Raw genomic sequence first — 20,662 nt, 5'->3', positions numbered from 1 at the left:
ATACACAGGGGGTCAAAACCTGGGGAGTATTCATTAAGCATATTCTGTTTCAAAACGTTTTACAAAATAAAACGTTTATTTGAAACGGAAAACGAGCGTTTCTATTGGACAGATTCGGGTATGTCCCACCCCGTTTCGTTTGCTTCCGTTAGGTTCTTAAACGGTAAACCGTTTCCGTTGCAAGACGTAATGAATACACCCCTACTGCTCAGGGAAATCGGAAAAGACATGAATGAAGTCACTTTGGACTTGGACTGAAATGCACCCTTCCGTTCTGTTTGTTTTCCTCTGGATTTGGAGAGTAGCCTAGCCAGGAGCCCAACCTGATGTAACGTTAATGGATTCCAGTCTACTTGGAGAGTGAACTGATCAGAACATAGATATAGCCTAAACATAAGGTGGATGGAATATGGTAAACTACCTTGGTGGGTCTGTGACTGGAACCCGCTCCTCCTGTCTTTCTTCCTCGAACTCTTCGGTGTGGGATTGTTGGTCAATTAACCTTGTCGGAGTAGGAGACCTGATTCTAGTTTGTGATCTACCCAGGCTACTGCGTGCTTTTTTGTTAGCAATAGGGTAATAGTGTAATAATCCAATTATTTTTTATTCGTATTTATTTTATTTATATTTGTCACTTTTTGATGAGTCTTATTTTTGTATATATTTACATTTACATTTAAGTCATTTGGCAGACGCTCTTATCCAGAGCGACTTACAAATTGGTGAATTCACCTTATGACATCCAGTGGAACAGCCACTTTACAATAGTGCATCTACATATTTATCGTTTTAAATGTTATGATTATGTTTTGTTACAAATGTCTGAATAAAAACTACAGTTAGTGCAGAATGGTGCTATTTTTGTTGTTGTTGGGGGGCATCTCCGACCATTGGATCAAATATTTTTTATTTAACCAGGTAAGTGTAACAGTATAACTTTGTACCGTCCCCTCGCCCATACCCGGGCGCGAACTAGAGACACTCTGCACACATCAACAGGAACCCACGAAGCATCGTTACCCAACGCTCCACAAAAGCCGCGGCCCTTGTAGAGCAAGGGGAACCACTACTTCAAGGTCTTAGAGCAAGTGACGTCACCGATTGAAACGTTATTTAGCGCGCACCACCGCTAACTGCTAGCCGTTTCACATCCATTACATAAGCTAGTTGAGAACAGGTTCTCATTTGCAACTGGGACCTGGTCAAGATAAAGCATAGCGGTTCCACACATACAACAACACAGTTACACATGGAATGAAAAAAACATGCAGGTCAATAATACAGTAGAAAAAAAGAAAGCAAAGTCTATACAGTGGTGGCGAAGTAATTACAACATGGCAATTATACACTGGAATAGTAGATGTGCAAAAGATGGATGTGCAAGTAGAGATACTGTGGTGCAAAATAAATATAGTATGGGAATGAGGTAGATTGATGGGCTAAGAACAGGTGCAGTGATCTGTGAGCTGCTCTGACAGCTGGTTCTTAAAGCTAGTGAGGGAGATGGGAATCTCCAGCTTCAGTGATTTTTGCAGTTCATTCCAGTCAGTGGCAGCAGAGAACTGGAAGGAAAGGTGACCAAAGGAGGAATTGGCTTTGGGGGTGACCAGTGAGATATACCTGCTGGAGCCTGTGCTACCAGTGGGTGCTGCTATGGTGACCAGCCAGCTGAGATAGAGTGGGGTTTTACCGAGCAGACTTGTAGATAACCTGTAGCCAGTGGTTTTGGCGACGAGTATGAAGTGAGGGCCAACCAACGAGAGCGTACAAGTCGCAGTGGTGGGTAATATATGGGGCTTTGGTGACAAAACGGATGGCACTGTGATTGACTACATCCAGTTTGCTGAGTAGAGTGTTGGAGGCTATTTTATAGATGACATTGCCGAAGTCAAGGATCGGTAGGATGGTCAGTTTTACGAGGGTATGTTTTGCAGCATGAGTGAAGGAAGCTTTGTTGTGAAATAGGAAGCCGATTCTAGACAACATTTTTGATTGGAGATGCTTAATGTGAGTCTGGAAGGGGAGTTTACAGTCTAGCCAGACACCTAGGTATTTGTAGTTATCCACATATTGTAAATACACGTAAATGTATGGCTGGATTGGCACACTACGCAGGTAATCTGCAAATTCTTCCCAGGATGACGAATCTCCATTTGTGTAGCTGACAGTGTCTGTTAAATCTTCATCCGCCGAGACATCGGAGTTTACTAAATTGCGGTCCTTGTCTGCCATGTTTCCACGAGCGAATTCAGCTAGCCAGCTAACTTTATGATTTGAATTTAAGTGGAAACTGACCAGCTAGTCATCTAGCTTTAAATAGTTAGGAAGTTAATTAACTAAAGACACATTTTGCAGAAAGCCACCTTTTCAGACTCATAAACCAGTTTACATTTACAAATAATTTGATGTTATTCAGAAAAGCAGGGGGGAAACACTTGAAAAGGATTTCAGGTCTTCCTCGGTTTGTATCCTTTCACCTGCACCAAAGTGGCTGTTTGACAACACCAAAAAATTGTCAGGGGAGGGTGCAACCAATTAGCCACCAATCACCCCATTAAAATGTATAAAAAATCTTACCAATCACACCATTCATTTGGTGTATGTGTTACCTTTGAATAGTGATTCAGTACCACACCTACTGTGCGCGACCGTTTCAATGGTGATTTTAACAGAGACTGAGTGAGCATGTTCACCATAGAAGCCAACCACAAAAGCTTTCCCGTGAGTTATTAGTGTCAAAGTCCTGGGGTTCGTGGGTAATTGTCCTTTTTTGATCGTGAGTGTACCGTGTAATTACAGACAAGGAAAGTTATTCTACAACTTCATTATGGCATTGGCAAGTATAGTTCTTATAAAAGCATGCTTTAATTATAATTTGGAGAGCTGTTTAGACCCTGATTTTCAGAGTTTCATTCTGAACTAGCTAATATAGTTAGTATCACCTAAAGAATGTTAGTTACTGTAGCTAGCTAGAAAAATATTAGCTAGCTATCCTTATCACGTTGTAGCTACATGTCATTCTTTGTCACCATTCCAGTCTGTTCCCACTCAATGACTTCTCCCATCACTCAAGGTATGTATAAGGGCACAAGCGAGACCCAAATGCTGACACAGGAGGCAGATGGTAGCGCTCTGATATTTATTATAACAAAGGGAGTAGGCAAAAACTGTAGAATATCTATGCGCTCACACACTCAATACAGTTCTCACACCTGGCTCCTGTTATCTAACAAAAGACCGTTTGTTCTCGCAACAATACGTTCTGAATGTGCCCCCACAACTCATTGCAGTTCCTGTCTTCATGTTATTCTGTATTTTTTCCATCATGAGAAAGGCCCATGGCCCTGAAACTGTTGACAATGTCTCAAGTCAGCTATGTTGCATAACACAGATACATACACACACACAAGCAAACATCAAATAATATTCCATCACATATGATAGGGTAAGGGCTATAGTATATAACACAGAACCTCACACCAGCCACTTTAGTGCAGGTGAAAGGATTACAAGCCGAGGAAGACCTGAAACATTTTGAGTAGATGCACTGCACTCCTTTTCAAGTGTTTTCCCCCCTGCTTTTCTGAATAACATCAAATTATTTGTAAATGTAAACTGGTTTATGAGTCTGAAGAGGTGGCTTTCTTCCTATGTAAAGCTAGATATCTAGCTGGCCAGTTTCCACTTAAATTCAAATCATCATAAAGTTAGCTGGCTAGCAGTATTCGCACGTGGAAACATGGCAGACAAGGACCGCAATTTAGTAAACGCCGATGTCTCGGCGGATGAAGATTTAACAGACACTGGCAGCTACACAAATGCTGGAGATTAGTCATCCTGGGAAGAATTTGCAGATTACCTGCGTAATGGGCCATCCAGCTATACATGTTCGATCCAATGGTCAGAGATAAATCTCCACAGAACAGTGGCAGTTCTGGCTTGTATGGCTCCCTGGGCGAACCTCCCCCCAACATAAATAGCACCATTCTGCACTAACTAGTTTTAATTCAGGCATTTGGAACAACACAAATAAATAATCATAACATTTAAAACTATAAATATATATACAAAAATAAGACAATAAATATAAAAAAGAAGTAACAAAGACAAATCGAAAAGATAATCAAATTATTACACTATTACCCTATTGCTAACAAAAAACATACAAATAAAACTAAATTGCACAAATCCTATCACACAAATACACAAACACACCTATAAAGAAGATTACCTGGTTTTTACACTATTGCACTTCAAACAAGAAACGCACAAACTAAATTGCACAACTAATTGTATTACAAATTGCATTAGTACTGTACAAAGTTAGAGGTGCGCTATTTTATAGATTCCATCTGCTCCCCCTATCTCGGGCATCCAGTGGGGAGAACTGAGGTCAACCTACCCCCGCCCCCAACCCATTTTGTACTTCTGAGTGGAACACCTTCCCAAGCAGTAGCCTACCTAGCTCATAAACTAGAATCAGGGCGCCCATGCCTAAATCAGCCACTGAGGAGGAGGAGAAGACATTACGACACTGACGAGTCCGAGGAAGAAAGACGGGAGGAGCGGGTTCCAGTCACAGACCCACCAAGGTAGTTTACCATAGTCTATCCACCTTATGTTCAGGCTATATCTATGTTCTGATCAGTTCACTCTCCAAGGATACTGGAATCCATTAACCGTTACATCAGGCTGGGCTCCTGGCTAGGCTACTCTCCAAATCCAGAGGAAAACAAACGGAATGGAAGGGTGCATTTCAGTCCAACTCCAAAGTGACTTCATTCATGTCTTTTCCGATTGCCCTGAGCAGCAGGGGTGTATTCATTACGTCTTGCAACGGGAGCGGTTTACCGTTTAAGAACCCAACGGAAGCAAACGAAACGGGGTGGGACATACCAGAATTTGTCCAATAGAAACTCTCGTTTTTCGTTTCGAATAAACGTTCTGTTGTATAACGTTTTGAAACAGAACATGTTTAATGAATACACCCCAGGTTTTGACCCCTGTGTATGTTGTACTGCCTCTGCCCAGAGGCCCAGGCTTTTTGTGGCACGCCCAATTGCAGCTCTGATCTCTGGATGCACAAGGATATTTTTAAATGTATGGTTCTGCACAGAGCTGGCTTTTGTGGCAGTGTCTATTAGATGCTCACCTGTGCTGAAGGAGCCACTGTTCAAGTCCAAATTTCAGTTTTCTAAACTAGTTCCTGGTAGTCATCCACCATATTACATACTAGAACATGCTCTAGTGGTTAGTCTCTTGATTATAGTTTCTGTTCAATTAGGAGATAGAGAAGAAGCCAGTATTATTAACATGCACACAGCAACAGGCTCTTCTCCCAGAAGTGTACCATGCCTATTTTGGCTTTAGCCAAAACATGCAAACTCAGACAGCATTTATTTATCAGCAGATTCTATTTTCGTTTGCATAGTATATATATTTTTTTGTATAGGACAGGCACATTTTTCCACTTTTCAACCCCTACTTATCTTGCATTTATTAAACAACAAACGAGACTCAAACAAAGGTAAAAAGGAGCACTTTGTTTCCCTTTTATTATACTGTCAACTTCCAGTAATATGAACATAGGATTACTGGTTCAATCCCATGTCGGGCTCTTCCTCTCTCAATCACGACATAACTGAATTGATAATCCCAGCGGTCTCAGGCCTTCGTTGGAACTGGAAACCCTGTTCACTTTGATGGGATGCCTTGTAAAGAAAGAGGAAATCATGTCTCACTTTGTTAATGAGGTCTTGGACCTCTTGGTTTCCCCTAATTTCCTACAGGCATGGTTTAACAAAAACATCCCCACTTTACCTTCATCTACTACTGTAACTGTACTGGGGATATTATCTAGCTGGCTAGCAGATCCATTTAGCAGATATAAGCTAAACATGTTGAACTGACTTGATGAGCACGTCCCATTTGCTACTGTATGTTTGAAACGTCACAGCTGTTCTGGTAGCTAATCATATGTCACGTTACTTGAACCGCAGTTGTTATCATCATAGGAGGAACTAGTTAGCTTTACATGCCACACTGAATAATCGGTGAAGAATTGTCAAACATTCAGTTGAAATCGGAATATTTAACTTCACAGATAGGAGCTATCAAGTAAGTAAATAACTAGCTAGCTAGGTGGTAGGTAGCTAGCTAACGTTAGCTGATTTCATACTGCTAATGGTAACGTTAGCTCAAGGCTAGCTCGCTAACTGCTGGCTAAAAGCTAACGTAGATGTGAGATACCTAGCTACACGTTTCACTGTCGTTTTTTGTCAATATTCGTGAGAAATTGATTGGACCATCACATTTGTATAAGTTCCATCTACAGTTAATATCAAGAGAACGCGGACGTAAATGTTTTGTTTGACCGTGTTTGCTTCAAGGCAAGGATGTTAGCCATTCAGCTAGCTAGCCATTTTAGCTAGATAACTATGGCAGCTTCCAATGAGCGTTAACGTTAGACCACACAGTATCTTTGTTTAGGCAGTAGCTAGCTAACGTTAAAGTTAGCTATGTAATTACCCAATTGAAATTATTTTAGCCACATTATACCATGGATATTGTTGAATACTCGTTTCTGATTGGCTTCAAGAGCATTCTAGGCCGTACAGTATTCCCTATAACGCACGGTACATCAGCATGGTAGAATTCAATGGCTATAGTTCATTCTTACATTTTCTACGTTTTGAGCTGATTTTTGATAGCAAAAGTCGAATTGAAAACATTTAATTCGATTTTCATAATAGCAATTTAGGACTGATGGCTTGGTTAGTTTAACTAGTAACTCTGTTGGTTTGGTTACCAAGGCAACTACTATAGTACATTTGCTTGCTACTTCAGTGGATGTGGAACACATTTCTACCTGCAAATTAACAAATTTCTAGCGGCAAATGTGTTAAAGGTGCACTATGCAGAAATCACTGTGCCATTTCCTGTTTGCTAAAATTCTAATAGTTTGCCTAATTTAAGTTTAATGATGAAACCGTTGAGAATCATTCTCTCATCTAAACTGCTGTGAAATATATTTTCCAAAACCAAGCATATTGTATTTTCAGCTGTTTGAAGCTGGTGTACTAAACCGAGAGTAAAAGATGCAAAAACAAAACTTAAGAACGGAAGCATAGAAATAGCATACTGAGAACAGATTTACTGCATACACTTGCTTTCAATGAGCCCCTCATTGATTAACCCTTACATAATGCTATTCATGACAGCATTGATATGATACTTTATTCTATTGCCTCTGTTACTTGACACACAGGGTAAACGTAACCATGGAGGAACCAGGTGCTGATATAGAGGTGACTGTCAAAACTTTGGACTCCCAGAGCCGAAGTTACACTGTAGGCGGACAGGTACGTTCTCATATCCAACCGAGTGCTTTTACAGTAGCCTTACAATAACTGGATATAGGCCTAATCCTCACACCGGTGTCTTTTTCTCAGTTGACAGTGAAAGAGTTCAAGGAGCACATTGCCACTTCAGTTGGGATTCCTGTGGACAAACAGAGGCTGATCTACCAGGGCCGAGTCCTGCAGGATGAGAGGACCCTGACAGAGTACAGTGAGTAATGCTGTGTGTCTGTGGAGTTTCCTGGAATCAATAGAAAACGGCCATATGCTAATAAACATGAAATTAGTCCAGGCAATTTTATCTGGAGCAGCACACAGCTGCAGTGACGCATCTGTCAACACAGAACAGAAACGCAGCTAACAGTCATATCTTTGTCTATATGTGATCTATAGAATAAGTCTTATTCCATGATTTTCAAGGCCAGTAATGCACAGATGTAAGCCTATTATACAACTGCACACCATCAGAACTTGAGTATCCATCATGTAATTGCTGTAAGCCGTTTGACTGCTTTGCACATCACCTGATAGATTGATGAAGCACCAGTGTCCTCTAACATGACTAGAGATGATATTCATTGCTCTCTGTCTCAGACGTCGATGGAAAAGTCATCCACCTGGTGGAGCGGGCCCCCCCTCAGCCCTCCCAGCCAGGCTCGGGGTCAGGGGGAGCGGAGGCCGGAGCGCCGCCCTCCTCTACCACCTCCCAGGGAACGTCCCAAGTGCCCCCACACGACCGCAACGCCAACAGCTATGTCATGCTGGGGACCTTCAACCTCCCCGTTAACGTCATGGACCCTCAGCAAATCCAGGTACAGCGTTTTTTGTGTGTGTGTGTGTTACCCCTTTTTGGATCAAATTTGTCTTGATTCTATGGTTTATAATCATATCCTGGTGTGGATCAGCACTGATATCTAGCCTGTACTGTCTACTACACTCTTACTAGATGTCAGTCCAGCAAATGATGTCAGGTTTGGGTGAGAATGCTAGGAATGCCAGAGTCAGCACCAGCACCGGGGTAAGAAATCAAATATATGATTTATAACATAGATCAAATCCATAAATGAGGATGTATACTATCAATTTCTATATATACACAAAATGCTTTGAATAAACATGTTGAGTAGCTGTCAACTAATACTCTTGCTGTCACAGAGCAATGGTTCCATGAATGTGCACATTGATATGGACCAATCGGTGCAGAGTGAGCCCAGGCTGAGACTGCTATTGGCTGAGAACCTGCTGAGGGACACCACTGCTCTCATCGAGAGGATGGAGGTGAGGTGAAACGTGAAACATAAGTATTTGGACAAAATGTTACTTGAAGATCTTCTAGGCAGTCTCAGGAAGCAGGTCTATTTGAGTTCGAAGTAATTCAATTAAGATGACTGAGCAACGTCCTCCCCTTGCCTGCTACCTTGTCGCTCAATCTCAGGATCAACCAAGCGGCACCTCAACCCAACCGGATTCTGCTGCTGCACCTCCTCCCTCTTCCTCCTCCTCCACTCCCTCTCCCTCCACCCAGCCCATGGACACATCTCCACCTTCATCTACTCCCCCTCCATCCTTCTCTTCCTCCACTCAAACAGAGGGAGCTGCCCAAGCTGGACCCAAGTAAGACATTATTGTTAACTATCGCTGTCCTGCATGTTTTTTGCTTTTTTGTTGCGCTATACTGAATAAAAAGGATGCTGGATTAATTCAAAACTTATCAAACTGGGCATTTTAATGTGAATTAATAAGAATAAGGCTTAATCCAGAACTTGAGACCTGCATGCAAAATTTTCACTTTCACACAGAATCTCCCATTGACATCAGCACATGAGACTTGACTTCAGACATCGTGGTTGTTATTAGAAGACCTGTGATGCATGTAAGGATAACTCATCCCCTCTCCCCTTGACAGTCACCCCAGCCCAGCAGAGCTGGTAGAGATGCTGTCAGAGCTGAGGAGGGTGGAGGAGAGGCTTCAGCCATTCGTCCAGAGAACACACTCTATCCTAGAGTCTGCTACCACTGCAGAATACGCCAACACCGTAAGCTTTTCAGCACTGCATTCCTCATAATTTAGTGCTTTGTGGTTAGGTACAATTCACATGCACTGATCAGACATAGAAAGCCATGAGCGTTTGCTGTTTTGTCTTGTATTGTAGTTGGACTCTTACAATACTTGTCACTTTCCCCACATGACTACCTGAATAAAATATCAAAACACACACTCAGAAAATGGCTTAAGACCTTTTCTTGTCACACACAGGAAAGAGAGGAGGATCAGCGGATTCTCAACCTGGTGGGGGAGGCCCTCCGTCTCCTGGGCAATGCCCTGGTTGCCCTTAGTGACCTGCGCTGCAACCTGTTGAGTCCCGCCCCACGCCACTTACATGTGATCCGGCCAATGTCTCACTACACCTCCCCAGTGTCCATGCCTGGAGCCGTGCACCATCACATCCCGCTACATGTTAGTTGGCGTTGTATCCCATTGTCAGACTTTTTTTGTTGTGACCTGGCAGACACTTACACCTATTACATTATTTCTGTCTTATGTACATTACCTGTCAAATGTTTTAGAACGCCTACTCATTCAAGGGATTTTCTTTATTTGTACATTGTAGAATAATAGTGAAGACATCAAAACTCTGAAATAACACACATGGAATCATGTGGTAACCAAACATCCTTCACTCTTTCATTTTGGGGCGGCAGGGTAGCCTAGTGGTTAGTGTTGGACTAGTAACCGAAAGATTGCAAGTTCAAATCACCGAGCTGACAAGGTTCAAATCTGTCGTTCTGCCCCTGAACAGGAAGTTAGGCCGTCATTGAAAATAAGAATTTGTTCTTAACTGGCTTGCCTAGTTAAATAAAGGTAAAATAAAAAAACTCTGCAGCCCGACTCATCTCAAACCATCTCTATTTGGTTGAGGTCGGGATTGTGGAGGCCAGGTCATCTGATACAGCACTCCATCCCTCTCCCTCTTGGTAAAGTAACCTTTACACAGCCTGGAGGTGTGTTGGGTCATTGTCCTGTTGAAAAACAAATTATAAATCCACTTAGCCCAAACCAGATGGGATGGTGTATTGCTGCAGAATGCTGTGGTAGCCATGCTGGTTAAGTCTGCCTTGAATTCTAAATAAATCAGACAGTGTCACCAGCAAAGCACCCCCACACCATAACACCACCTCCTCCATTCTTTACATTGGGAAATACACATGCGGAGATCATCCGTTCACCCACATCGCATCTTACAAAGACACAGCGTATGGAACCAAAAATCTCAAATTTGGACTCCAGAACAAAGGACACATTTCCAACAAGTTAATGTCCATCGCTTTTGTTTCTTGGCCCAAGCAAGTCTCTTCTTATTATTGGTGTCCTTTAGTAGTGGTTTCTTTGCAGGCCTCCTCTGAACAGTTGATGTTGAGATGTGTCTGTTACTTGAACTCTGAAGCATTTATTTGGGCTGCAATTTCTAAAGCTGGTAAATCTAATGAACTTATTCTCTGCAGAGGTAACTCTGGGTCTTCCTTTCGTGTGGCGGTCCTCATGAGAGCCAGTTTCATCATAGTGTTTGATGGTTTTTGCGACTGCACTTGAAGAAACTTTAAAAGTTCTTGACATTTTCCATATTGACTGACCGTCATGTCTTAAAGTAATGATGGACGGTCGTTTTTCTTTGCTTATTTGAGCTGTTCTTTCCATAACATGAACTTAGCCTTATTTGGTGGTAAAAGACCATCTTCTATATACCACCCCTACCTTGTCAACACACAACTGATTGGCTCAAATGCATTCAGAAGGCAGGAAATCCCACAAATGAACTTTTAACAAGGCACACCTGTTAATTGAAATGCATTCCAGGTGACTACCTCATGAAGCTGGTTGGGAGAATGCCAAGCGTATGTGCAAAGCTGTCATCAAGGCAAAGGGTGGAATCTTTGAAGAAACCCAAATATTAAATGTATTTTGATTTGTTTAACACTTCTTTTGGTTACTACATGATTCCATGTGTTATTTCGTAGTTTTGATGTCTTCACTATTATTCTACAATGTCGAAAATTGTACAAATAAAGACCCTTAAATGAGTAGGTGTTCTAAATCTTCTGACCGGTAGTGTATTTAGTTACAGTTGGAGGTTTACATACACTTAGGTTGGAGTCATTAACTCGTTTTTCAACCACTCCACCAAATTCTTGTTAACAAACTATAGTTTTGGCAAGTCGGTTAGGACATCTACTTTGTGCATGACACAAGTAATTTTTCCAACAATTGTTTACAGACAGATTATTTCACTTATAATTCACTCTATCACAATTCCAGTGGGTCAGAAGTTTACATATACTAAGTTGAGTGTGCCTTTAAAACAACTTGGACAATTCCAGAAAATATCATGGCTTTAGAAGCTTCTGATAGGCTAATTGACATCATTTGAGTCAATTGGAGGTATACCTGTGGATGTATTTCAAGGCCTACCTTCAAACTCAGTGCCTCTTTGCTTGACATCATGGGGAAATCAGCCAAGACCTCAGAAAATAAACATTTGTAAACCGCCACAAGACTGGTTCATCCTTGGGAGCAATTTCCAAACGCCTGAAGGTACCACGTTCATCTGTACAAACAATAGTACGCAAGTCGAAACATGCGACCGCGCAGGAGTCATACCGCTCAGGAAGGAGACGCGTTCTGTCTCCTAGAGATGAACGTACTTTGGTGCGAAAAGTGCAAATCAATCCCAGAACAACAGCAACGGTGAAGATGCTGGAGGAAACTGATACAAAAGTATCTATATCTACAGAAAAACTAGTTCTATATCGACATAACCTGAAAGGCCGTTCAGCAAGGAAGAAGCCACTGCTCCAAAACCGCCAAAAAAAAGCCACTGCAACTGCACATGGGGACAAAGATTGTACTTTTTTGAGAAATGTCCACTGGTCTGATGAAACAAAAATAGAACTGTTTGGCCATAATGACCATCGTTATATTTGGAGGAAAAAGGGGGAGGCTTGCAAGCCGAAGAACACCATCCCAACCGTGAAGCGCGGAGGTGACGGCATCATGTTGTGGGGTTGCTTTGCTGCAGGAGGGACTGGTGCACTTCACAAAATAGATGGCATCATGAGGGAGGAAAATGATGTGAATATATTGAAGCAAAATCTAAAGACATCAGTCAGGAAGTTAAAAGCTTGGTCGCAAATGGGTCTTCCAAATGAACAATGACCCCAAGCATACTTCCAAAGTTGTGGAAAAATGGCTGAAGGACAACAAAGTCAAGGTATTGGAGTGGCCTTCACAAAGCCCTGGACAGAACTAAAAAAGTGTGTGCGAGCAAGGAGGCCTACAAACCTGACTCAGTTACACCAGCTCTGTCAGGGGAATGGGCCAAAATTCACCCAACTTATTGTGGAAGGCTACCCAAACATTTGACCCAAGTTAAACAATTTAAAGGCAATGGTACCAAATACTAATTGAGTATGTGAACTTCTGACCCACTGGGAATGTGATGAAAGAAATAAAAGCTCAAATAAATCATAACTCTACTATTATTCTGACATTTCACATTCTTAAAATGAAGTGGTGATCCTAACTGACCTAAGACAGGGAATTTTTACTAGGATTAAATGTCAGGAATTGTGAAAGACTGAGTTTAAATGTATTTGGCTAAGGTGTATGTAAACTTTGGTTAGTTTTAACTTCATTTGATATAGTTTGCCAATGGAACACAGCACTTCAATGACATTTTGAAACTCATCTTCAGATGAACCTGGGAGCCACGGTCACAATGGCGTCCAATGGCAGACCAGCTACAGATGGACAGGCCCAGCCCAGTCAGACCCCCGGCCAGTCGGACCAGCCAGGTCAGGGACAGACTTCCCCCTCACAGCCTCCCCCGTCCAATCAGCAGGCTGGACAGGGACAGCCCGGCCCCCGGGTCATCAGGATCAGCCACCAGACAATGCCGGTGGTCATGATGCAGATGAACACGGACGGTGTGTTGTCCCGTACCCGCCACTGATTGAATGCTTTACCACAACTTGTCCATCCATTTCTCATCCACAAATGGCCCATTGGAAGTGAATAGCTCTACCATTGCATTTATTCCCTATTGCCAAATGGTGTTTTCTGAGAGAAAGTTTTCTTTCTTTGACTGAAAGTCAGGTCCCTGTACTGCTCAAATCGATAGGTCTCGTTCAATTTTGGGTGTTATTTTTTAAGTGCTTGTTAAACCATAGCGTCCATTTGTTTTTACATACGGTTTACAGTTCAAATATTGTCTGTGTGTGTTTACAGACTCTGGTGTTCCTCAGGCAGCTGGACAGCCAAATGTTGCAGGAATGGGTCAGCCAGGTGAGTGTTGGTAACACTTCATGATGATGTTTTTGTACCTCTGGTTGTATCTCCGAATAACTGCGGACTGGAGTAAAGCCCCGTAAACCAGAGATCCTGAATCCAATATTCAAGGCACAAAGAAACCTTTTCTTATACTCTCTCCCCAGGCTTCCAGATGCCTCCCGGTGTTCAGATGAATCCAGACTTCATGCAGTCCATCGTGCAGCAGATCGCCCAGTACACCGAGGCTGTAGCTGCTGCCACCGGGGGCGCCATCCCTGGCCAACCCCCCCAGCCTACCCCCCCAGGCTCCACTGCTACCTCTTCCACAACCACCACCGGCCCTAACACCCCCACCACCACCCCCACAGCCCCCCCTCCGCCTTCTCCCGGGGCCCCCCAGGCCAGGGTGGTGTTCACCCGGCCCACCTTTGCCCCCAGGATCCCTCCACCCGTCTTTGGCACCCGGGGGCCACCATCAACCTGAGAACTAGCGTGCCGCCTATGATGGGTCAGCAACCAGGACAGGTGAGCATGTTTGTTATAGGGGGTTTGGTGCCCTATGGGTTTAGTGCAGGACTGAGATTAATGTCTTGTAGATTTCAGTCAAGTTTTGACAAGAAGTTGTCAGACTTGGAATTTCAGTAGGAGGCATTCGTGTTTGCTAGTCGTTGTGGGCATTTCCATCGACAGTACCAATTGTCTTAAGCTCTAGTGCTCTGAAATCTTAATGACATCGCCATGTTTGCATTATATGCTAACGTTAACAGTTGACCTATGACCTCTCCCCCACAGCCCTTCCCTCCTGCTGCCCTCAATCAGATGATCAGTGGACTGGTGGGACAACTCCTGATACCTGGACAGATGGGTATACACCCCGCCTTTCAAACATCTTATTTGTATTTTTTTTGGGGGGGGGGGGGGGTTGCATAGTTACCAATCGCACTAAAAGTGAATCCTCTGTTTGAAGTGTTAAGTGTACTGTTAGCCGACTCAAATTTTGTTCCTTTCTTCCTTTTCCCCCCAGCTGGTCAAACAGCCACCTCCTCTGCCTCTCATACCTTCTCCTCTGCTTCTCATACCTTCTCCTCATCCTCCTCCAACTCTTCTTCTTCCTCCTCATCCTCCTCGGGCCCTATCCCCACTCCTGCTCCTGCCCCTGGCACCACTGTTCCCCCAGGCCAGCCCGGAGCCATCCCCACCATGCACCAGGGAGCTCCCCCTGACCTGGCCCAGCTCCTGGGCTCTCTCCTGGGGACCGCAGGGGCAGTTCCTGGGGCCATGGGACCCTCCATCACTGTGACTATGCCTGGAGTGCCTGCCTTCGTCCAAGGAGTGTCTGACTTCATGCAGGTCAGTGTCTGGATCGGAGTTTGTTCCAAGGGTATTCTGTGGATTAGGACATATAGAGCAGTAGAGCCTGTTACAACAGAATGGTTGAAACCAAGATTACATCATCCCCCAGTTAACTGACGTGTTAGTTGTAAGAATACCTTAATGGCATCTTAACAACATATCTTTCATATGATACATTTTTATTTTCTCCCTGTCCATCATCCATCATCTCACTCTCCATCTCAGGCCTCCGGACCAGTCTTCCCACCACCCCCCAACGGTGCCCCACAGCCCCCTGCCTCTGGCACCCCCTCCCCTCCACCCGGGACCACCCCTAACCCTCCCACGGGGGACGGTGCCGGGGCCCAGGGAGAGGCCCTGAATCCGGAGTTGTTCACTGGGATTGTACAGGGGGTCCTGTCCACCATGATGGGCTCCCTGGGCTCTCCCCAGAGCAACACTGAGAGCATCGCCCAGTTCATCCAGAGGCTCTCTGAGACCAGCAACATCTTCACACCCGGCACAGGGGACGCCATGGGTGAGAGTTTCTGTCTTGTGTGCTTTCTTTTTTCTCTCCGTCCCTTTTTCTTGAACCTTGCTCTCTCTTCCTGTTTCTGTCTATGAAGTATAGTCTCTTTCTCCTGCGTTCCCTCTTTTTCTCCCATGCTCTCTCTCTTCCTCAAATGTTTTTGTTCCATGTCCACACAGTTGTCTCTCTCCCTCAGGTTTCTTTGGAGACCTACTGACCCTGGTGTGTCAGAACTTCTCCATGGTGGACCTGGTCTTGCTGCTCCACGGCCAGAACCAGCCCCTGGGTCGCATCCAGACCCAGCTGTCTCAGTTCTTCACCCAGCACTACCTCAACGGGAGCGAGCCCACCGACCACAACATTGCTGTGAGTGCGCCACCGTCTATATAACCGCCTCTGTCTGCGATGTTACAGTCACGCGTCAATTACTGTCACGCGTCAATTACTGTCACCTGTCATTAGTGTCACTGCACATGGGGCTAGACAAGCTACTTGATGAGTCTCATTCTCTCTCCCCCTTTGGTTCTTTTTTTTGTTATTTTCACTGTGATCCTAGGCTGCTGCTGATGGTCTCATCAATGAACTTGAGGAGTACATTACCGAGAGCTTTGTAAGTACCGTAGTTCACTTACGCTGCCCCCTTTTATAGTCCGTGGTCTTCAAATTGCTCAATAGTTCCAGTCACTTTTAAATTCTCCCCGTGGCCAGTTGGTCAGAGGTGAATCAGTCGCTCACATTTCTCTCTTTGTCTTGGTCCTTCAGTCTTCAGTGGCAGTGTTGGAGGGTGTCAACGTCACTCAGACCAACCTGTCCTTCTTCAGACAGCAGTTAACGCGTATCGCCACACACATACTCCGCTGCACAGGTAACATTCTGTCTTCATTGTGCCAAATTATTTTATTTGACGCAATTCATCTGACCTGGCCTATGAATGTCCGTGCTTTTGTCACTTATTGCTGGGGTTTTTCACCTCCTGCAGACAACACGTTTGGGCCGCAGCTGCTGCAGATGTGCAACCAGGGGCTGTTTGAGTGTCTGGCCCTTAACCTGTACTGTCTGAGAGGAGAGCAGAGTGCCCTCACTTCTGTCATCAACCACCGCATAGTCAGTACATGCACGCACACACACAATGTTCCTTATGATATGATATACAACCTCCCACTCCATGTCTCTCCTCCTTCCATCCAGGTTATCTCTCTGTCTGTCAGATGATTTATAATACTCCTTCTATAGATTTGAAAAAAAAAGAGCTAAATGGAGGTGAAATAGGTGTATTGACACATCTCCTGTTACAGAGGACGTTGTCAGCTGACATGAATCCCAGCCTGGTGAACTGGCTGACCAGTATGCTGACCATGAGGCTCCAGGTCATCCTGGAGCACATCCCCGTCACAGAGGACCAGATACTGCATTATGTCGTCCACACACAGCAGGTAATTAACACACACACACCATCTCGCAAACAGGTCATAGTGTTAAAAAAAAAAAAAAATTAAGCACACAGTTAGTGTTCTTGAAGGCTCATTTACTGGACTACTATCTAACAATGCACGTGGATACCATCATTTCCTAATCAACTGTCAGTTATGATAGCTGTCATAGATTCCATTACCACATTCCATTCAAGCAATATATGTTAAATAGTTTCTTTTCAAGGGGGAGGCTTCTAATGCACAGGAGCCTCAACGTGCCCAGATCATGGAGGTAAGGTTTTAAAATGTATTTGTAAAATGAATTATATTGTCTTCGATATACCTTGGTGTGTTGTTTCTTACCATAACTCTCTTTTCTCTATTGCCATCCAACCTTAGATGGAGGCCACCCACTCCCCAGCCCCGGCCACCACAGCTGAGGAAGCCATGGCGTCGTCACAGGAGTCTAGGGCAGAACCCAGGGAAACTGGAGCCACCGGAGGGGCTGCGCCATTGGGTGGCGCCATGGCAGCAGCTGAAGCCAGCGGGAGGGAGGAGCCTGGTAGAGAGACTGAGGCCTGGACTGCTGCCGTCCCTGCTGTAAGAACACTGTTCAGCTCTCTCCCACTACTTGTCCAATCCTTCTCTCGTCCACTTTAGTTTCTTTGACATTCTCTGTCTTCCACTCTGTCCACATGCTGTTTACTCTTTTAAACATTAGTTTTATTTTTTTTACATAGACTTCTAGTTGAATTTATACTGAATTTTTGCAAAACTGTCATTGACTTGTAGTTTGGATTCTTGGAGAAAGGAAATTATCCAGCAATGGAAGTGTTTCGCCTAATCAGATCTGCATCCAAACCCATTCAAGTCTTAAAATCCGTTGTGCAGTTATATGGCTCTCGAGTGAGTTTAATTGTCTGTCTGTTATTCTGATCATGTCTGTTACTGTGTGATAGGAGTGGGTACCCATCATCAGACATGACCTGATCACCCAGAGGAAGATGAAGGCCCAGCCTCCCATGTCTGACGCCTATTTACATGGGATGCCTGCCAAACGCAGGAAGGTAACTAGATTCCCTGTGAATGAAACTAACTTATGTGCAAAAGACGAGCCCTGATCTCACAGGTCTTCCGTTATAAGAGGCATCCTGCAAGCTTTGTTGGCAGAATGCTTCCAGGCCGTATTTGTAGTTGACCCTCCATGGCTAAAACATGGGAGATTTGCTATATCAGGGCTAACATAAACTCTGATCATTGTAGTACCAGCATGCTATGTTCAACATTGAGTGCAAGGGCTTATTGTTGCACTAAAAGTTAGATTAGCCTATGACCAGGGTGTGTGTTTTCAGACCGGACAAGGGGACGGCGCTCTTCTCTCCCTCTCCGACGCCGTTAGCAGAGCGGCAAGGACAGCCGGAGTCAGGCCAGTCACTTCCCCAGACAACCTGCAGGAGGAGCTTGACAGCCCTGAGCTCCAAGAGGCCTATGCAGAGCAGGTACAGTCCTCCACTAACACTCACTGACAGAAAAACAAGCTGTTTCATTCCATGGCTTCTCTTATTAATATTACAGATGTCACACATTGACTTTGACACATAACAGTTAAATGCAGTGGTGGAAAAGGTACCATTTTCTAGTCAAGATAACTTAATAGAAAATGACTCAAGTGAATGTCACCCAGTAAAATACTTCAGTAAAAGTCTGTTTTTAAATATAAATTCCTTATATATTTGGCAAACCAGACGGCACTATGTGTTTGTTTTTCATTTGCGGATAGCCAGTGGCACTCTCCAACACCCAGACATAATTTACAAACAAAGCATGTGTTTAGTGAGTCCACAGAGTTGACCAGAGATGTTCTCTTGATAAGGGTGCGAATTGGACAATTTCTGTGCTGCTAAGCATTCAAAATCTAATGAGTACTTTTTGGTGTCAGGAAAATTGTATGGAGTAAAAAGTACATTGTTTTCTTTAGGAATGTAGTGAAGTAGTTTGCTTTACTATTTATATTGAAGTGTTTTGAATATTGAACGATAATAGCTGATGCATTTTATATATTGAACAACCTTTTTTGTAATTGCCACCTTTGTCCTCTGTATCAGGTGAAGAAAGACATAAAGAAGCGAGTGAGAGAGGACCCGGACTTCAGCTCTCAGCAGTTCCCCAACACACACAGAGCTTTTTCATCCGACTCATAACCCAAACACATCTTGTTTTGCAAACCGATTCAATTTAAACATAACCAACAAACATACATCATCACCATCCTTCAGTTTTACTTTTGGATTGCTCAGTATCACAACTGAATGCAGTTAAACCTACCAATTTTTTTGTTGTACCATAGACACCTTGCATCTCCTTTTGACTAATTTACAGATTTTATTTTTCCAGCGCCTGTTTTTTTCCCCACCCTCCCCATGATGGAACACACCTGATTTGACAAGTTTGTTTGGACTTTATTTTATGGATGACCTTTACATTTTACCGTAACATCTGCAATGCTCCGTTTTGTTTAGTGTTACCATGTCAATATTATCGTGCCTATACATCTAACCTGTTGTGTTTTTCATTAGCTTCCCTGAAAATAAAAATGGCTTATTTCAAGAGTATGCTTTCATGGGATGAAAGTAAATGCTGTTTTGGTACATGAATGTAAGTGTGCTGAATAAATAACTTAGTACACAATGTTGTTTAATGGTGCTTGTGGAGAAACAATAAGTACTGGCCTTTCAGTTGTCTAGGGCAGTTATCAACATGTTTTATTTTTACATTACCCTAATAAAACAGTTCTGTAAGAATTAAGTTTGTGCAATGGGCCTAATACATTATCACAGCATATTGGCTATATTGAACCCTTATTTTAACTAGGCGTGAGTTAAGAACAAATTCTTATTTTACAGTGACAGCCTATCCCAGCCAAACCCTCCCCCAACCCAGATGTCCCTCCCCTATATGCCTGCCCTGACAATATTGTACTTCGAACAGATATTTAATTTAAGCTTTGAATACAAAATAGATCACCCATAGATTGGTGTAGCATTTGGAAGGCACCGCTGAGCATAAATTGAAATAATTTGCAAGTAATTTATTTTTATTGTACTGGACTGATGGTCATGGTGCTTTCAAGAGACATGGGAACTTGGGAAAAAACGAAGTCAAATCATGACGCCAGTGATCTTCAGATCGGAGGTGTAGAAAGATGTCAGTTTCTGAATTGGGATTCAGAGTTGGATGGCCGTTCAAAACGATCTTTCACAGTCGGATCTATTTTTCCCCCGAGTTCCCAATGGTCTTGGACGCACTGAAGTCGGACATTGAGGAGTTTTGAACACGGCATTCATCTCAGCTGAGGGAGAGCGTAGCAGACGGTGCTCCTCTCACTGTCCCTGCGCTCTCCTTTTCTTCCGGTGAGACTGACCCGAGGGGACACCGTCTTCCACCTGATGGCGAAACTCGAGTCCCACCACATGTATCTCGTTCACAAATTCATGTTGTTCCTATGACCGGAGAAAGTTAAATATTCATAAATATTAAAAATAGACGACCTGCTAATAATAAAAACGCAGGGCTGTCGATCCACTTGGCTACTCATTCATCACAGCGGGAGTGGAAGCATTGAGAAGCGCGTTTCGTTTTGCAAGTGTTGAAGATTGTTGACATTGCCGAATCAAAAATGTCACATTAATTCAGTCATAAAACAGCA

The 20,662-nt window shown here is 43.6% G+C and overlaps 1 protein-coding gene across 1 annotated transcript; it reads left to right on the top strand.

Moving 5' to 3' along the window:
• The first annotated feature begins 5,929 nt into the window (after positions 1-5,929).
• LOC135522322 (large proline-rich protein BAG6-like) lies at positions 5,930-19,644 on the top strand. The gene is given in 26 exon segments (XM_064948464.1): positions 5,930-6,117; positions 7,268-7,361; positions 7,452-7,569; positions 7,953-8,170; positions 8,305-8,376; positions 8,514-8,636; positions 8,794-8,972; positions 9,265-9,394; positions 9,616-9,816; positions 13,109-13,340; positions 13,642-13,698; positions 13,848-14,150; positions 14,153-14,208; positions 14,476-14,548; positions 14,708-15,033; positions 15,262-15,553; positions 15,741-15,910; positions 16,101-16,154; positions 16,307-16,409; positions 16,524-16,648; positions 16,840-16,977; positions 17,201-17,248; positions 17,356-17,556; positions 17,916-18,023; positions 18,309-18,455; positions 19,062-19,644. Coding segments are annotated over 25 exon segments (3,651 nt in total). The 5' UTR covers positions 5,930-6,117; positions 7,268-7,280; the 3' UTR covers positions 19,158-19,644.
• Positions 19,645-20,662: the final 1,018 nt, after the last annotated feature.

The sequence above is a fragment of the Oncorhynchus masou genome, chromosome 30 (genome assembly GCF_036934945.1).
Source record: "Oncorhynchus masou masou isolate Uvic2021 chromosome 30, UVic_Omas_1.1, whole genome shotgun sequence".
Classification (NCBI taxonomy): Eukaryota; Metazoa; Chordata; class Actinopteri; order Salmoniformes; family Salmonidae; genus Oncorhynchus; species Oncorhynchus masou.
The sequence above is the reverse complement of the archived record's forward strand: the minus strand, read 5'-3'. Positions and strand labels throughout refer to the sequence as shown.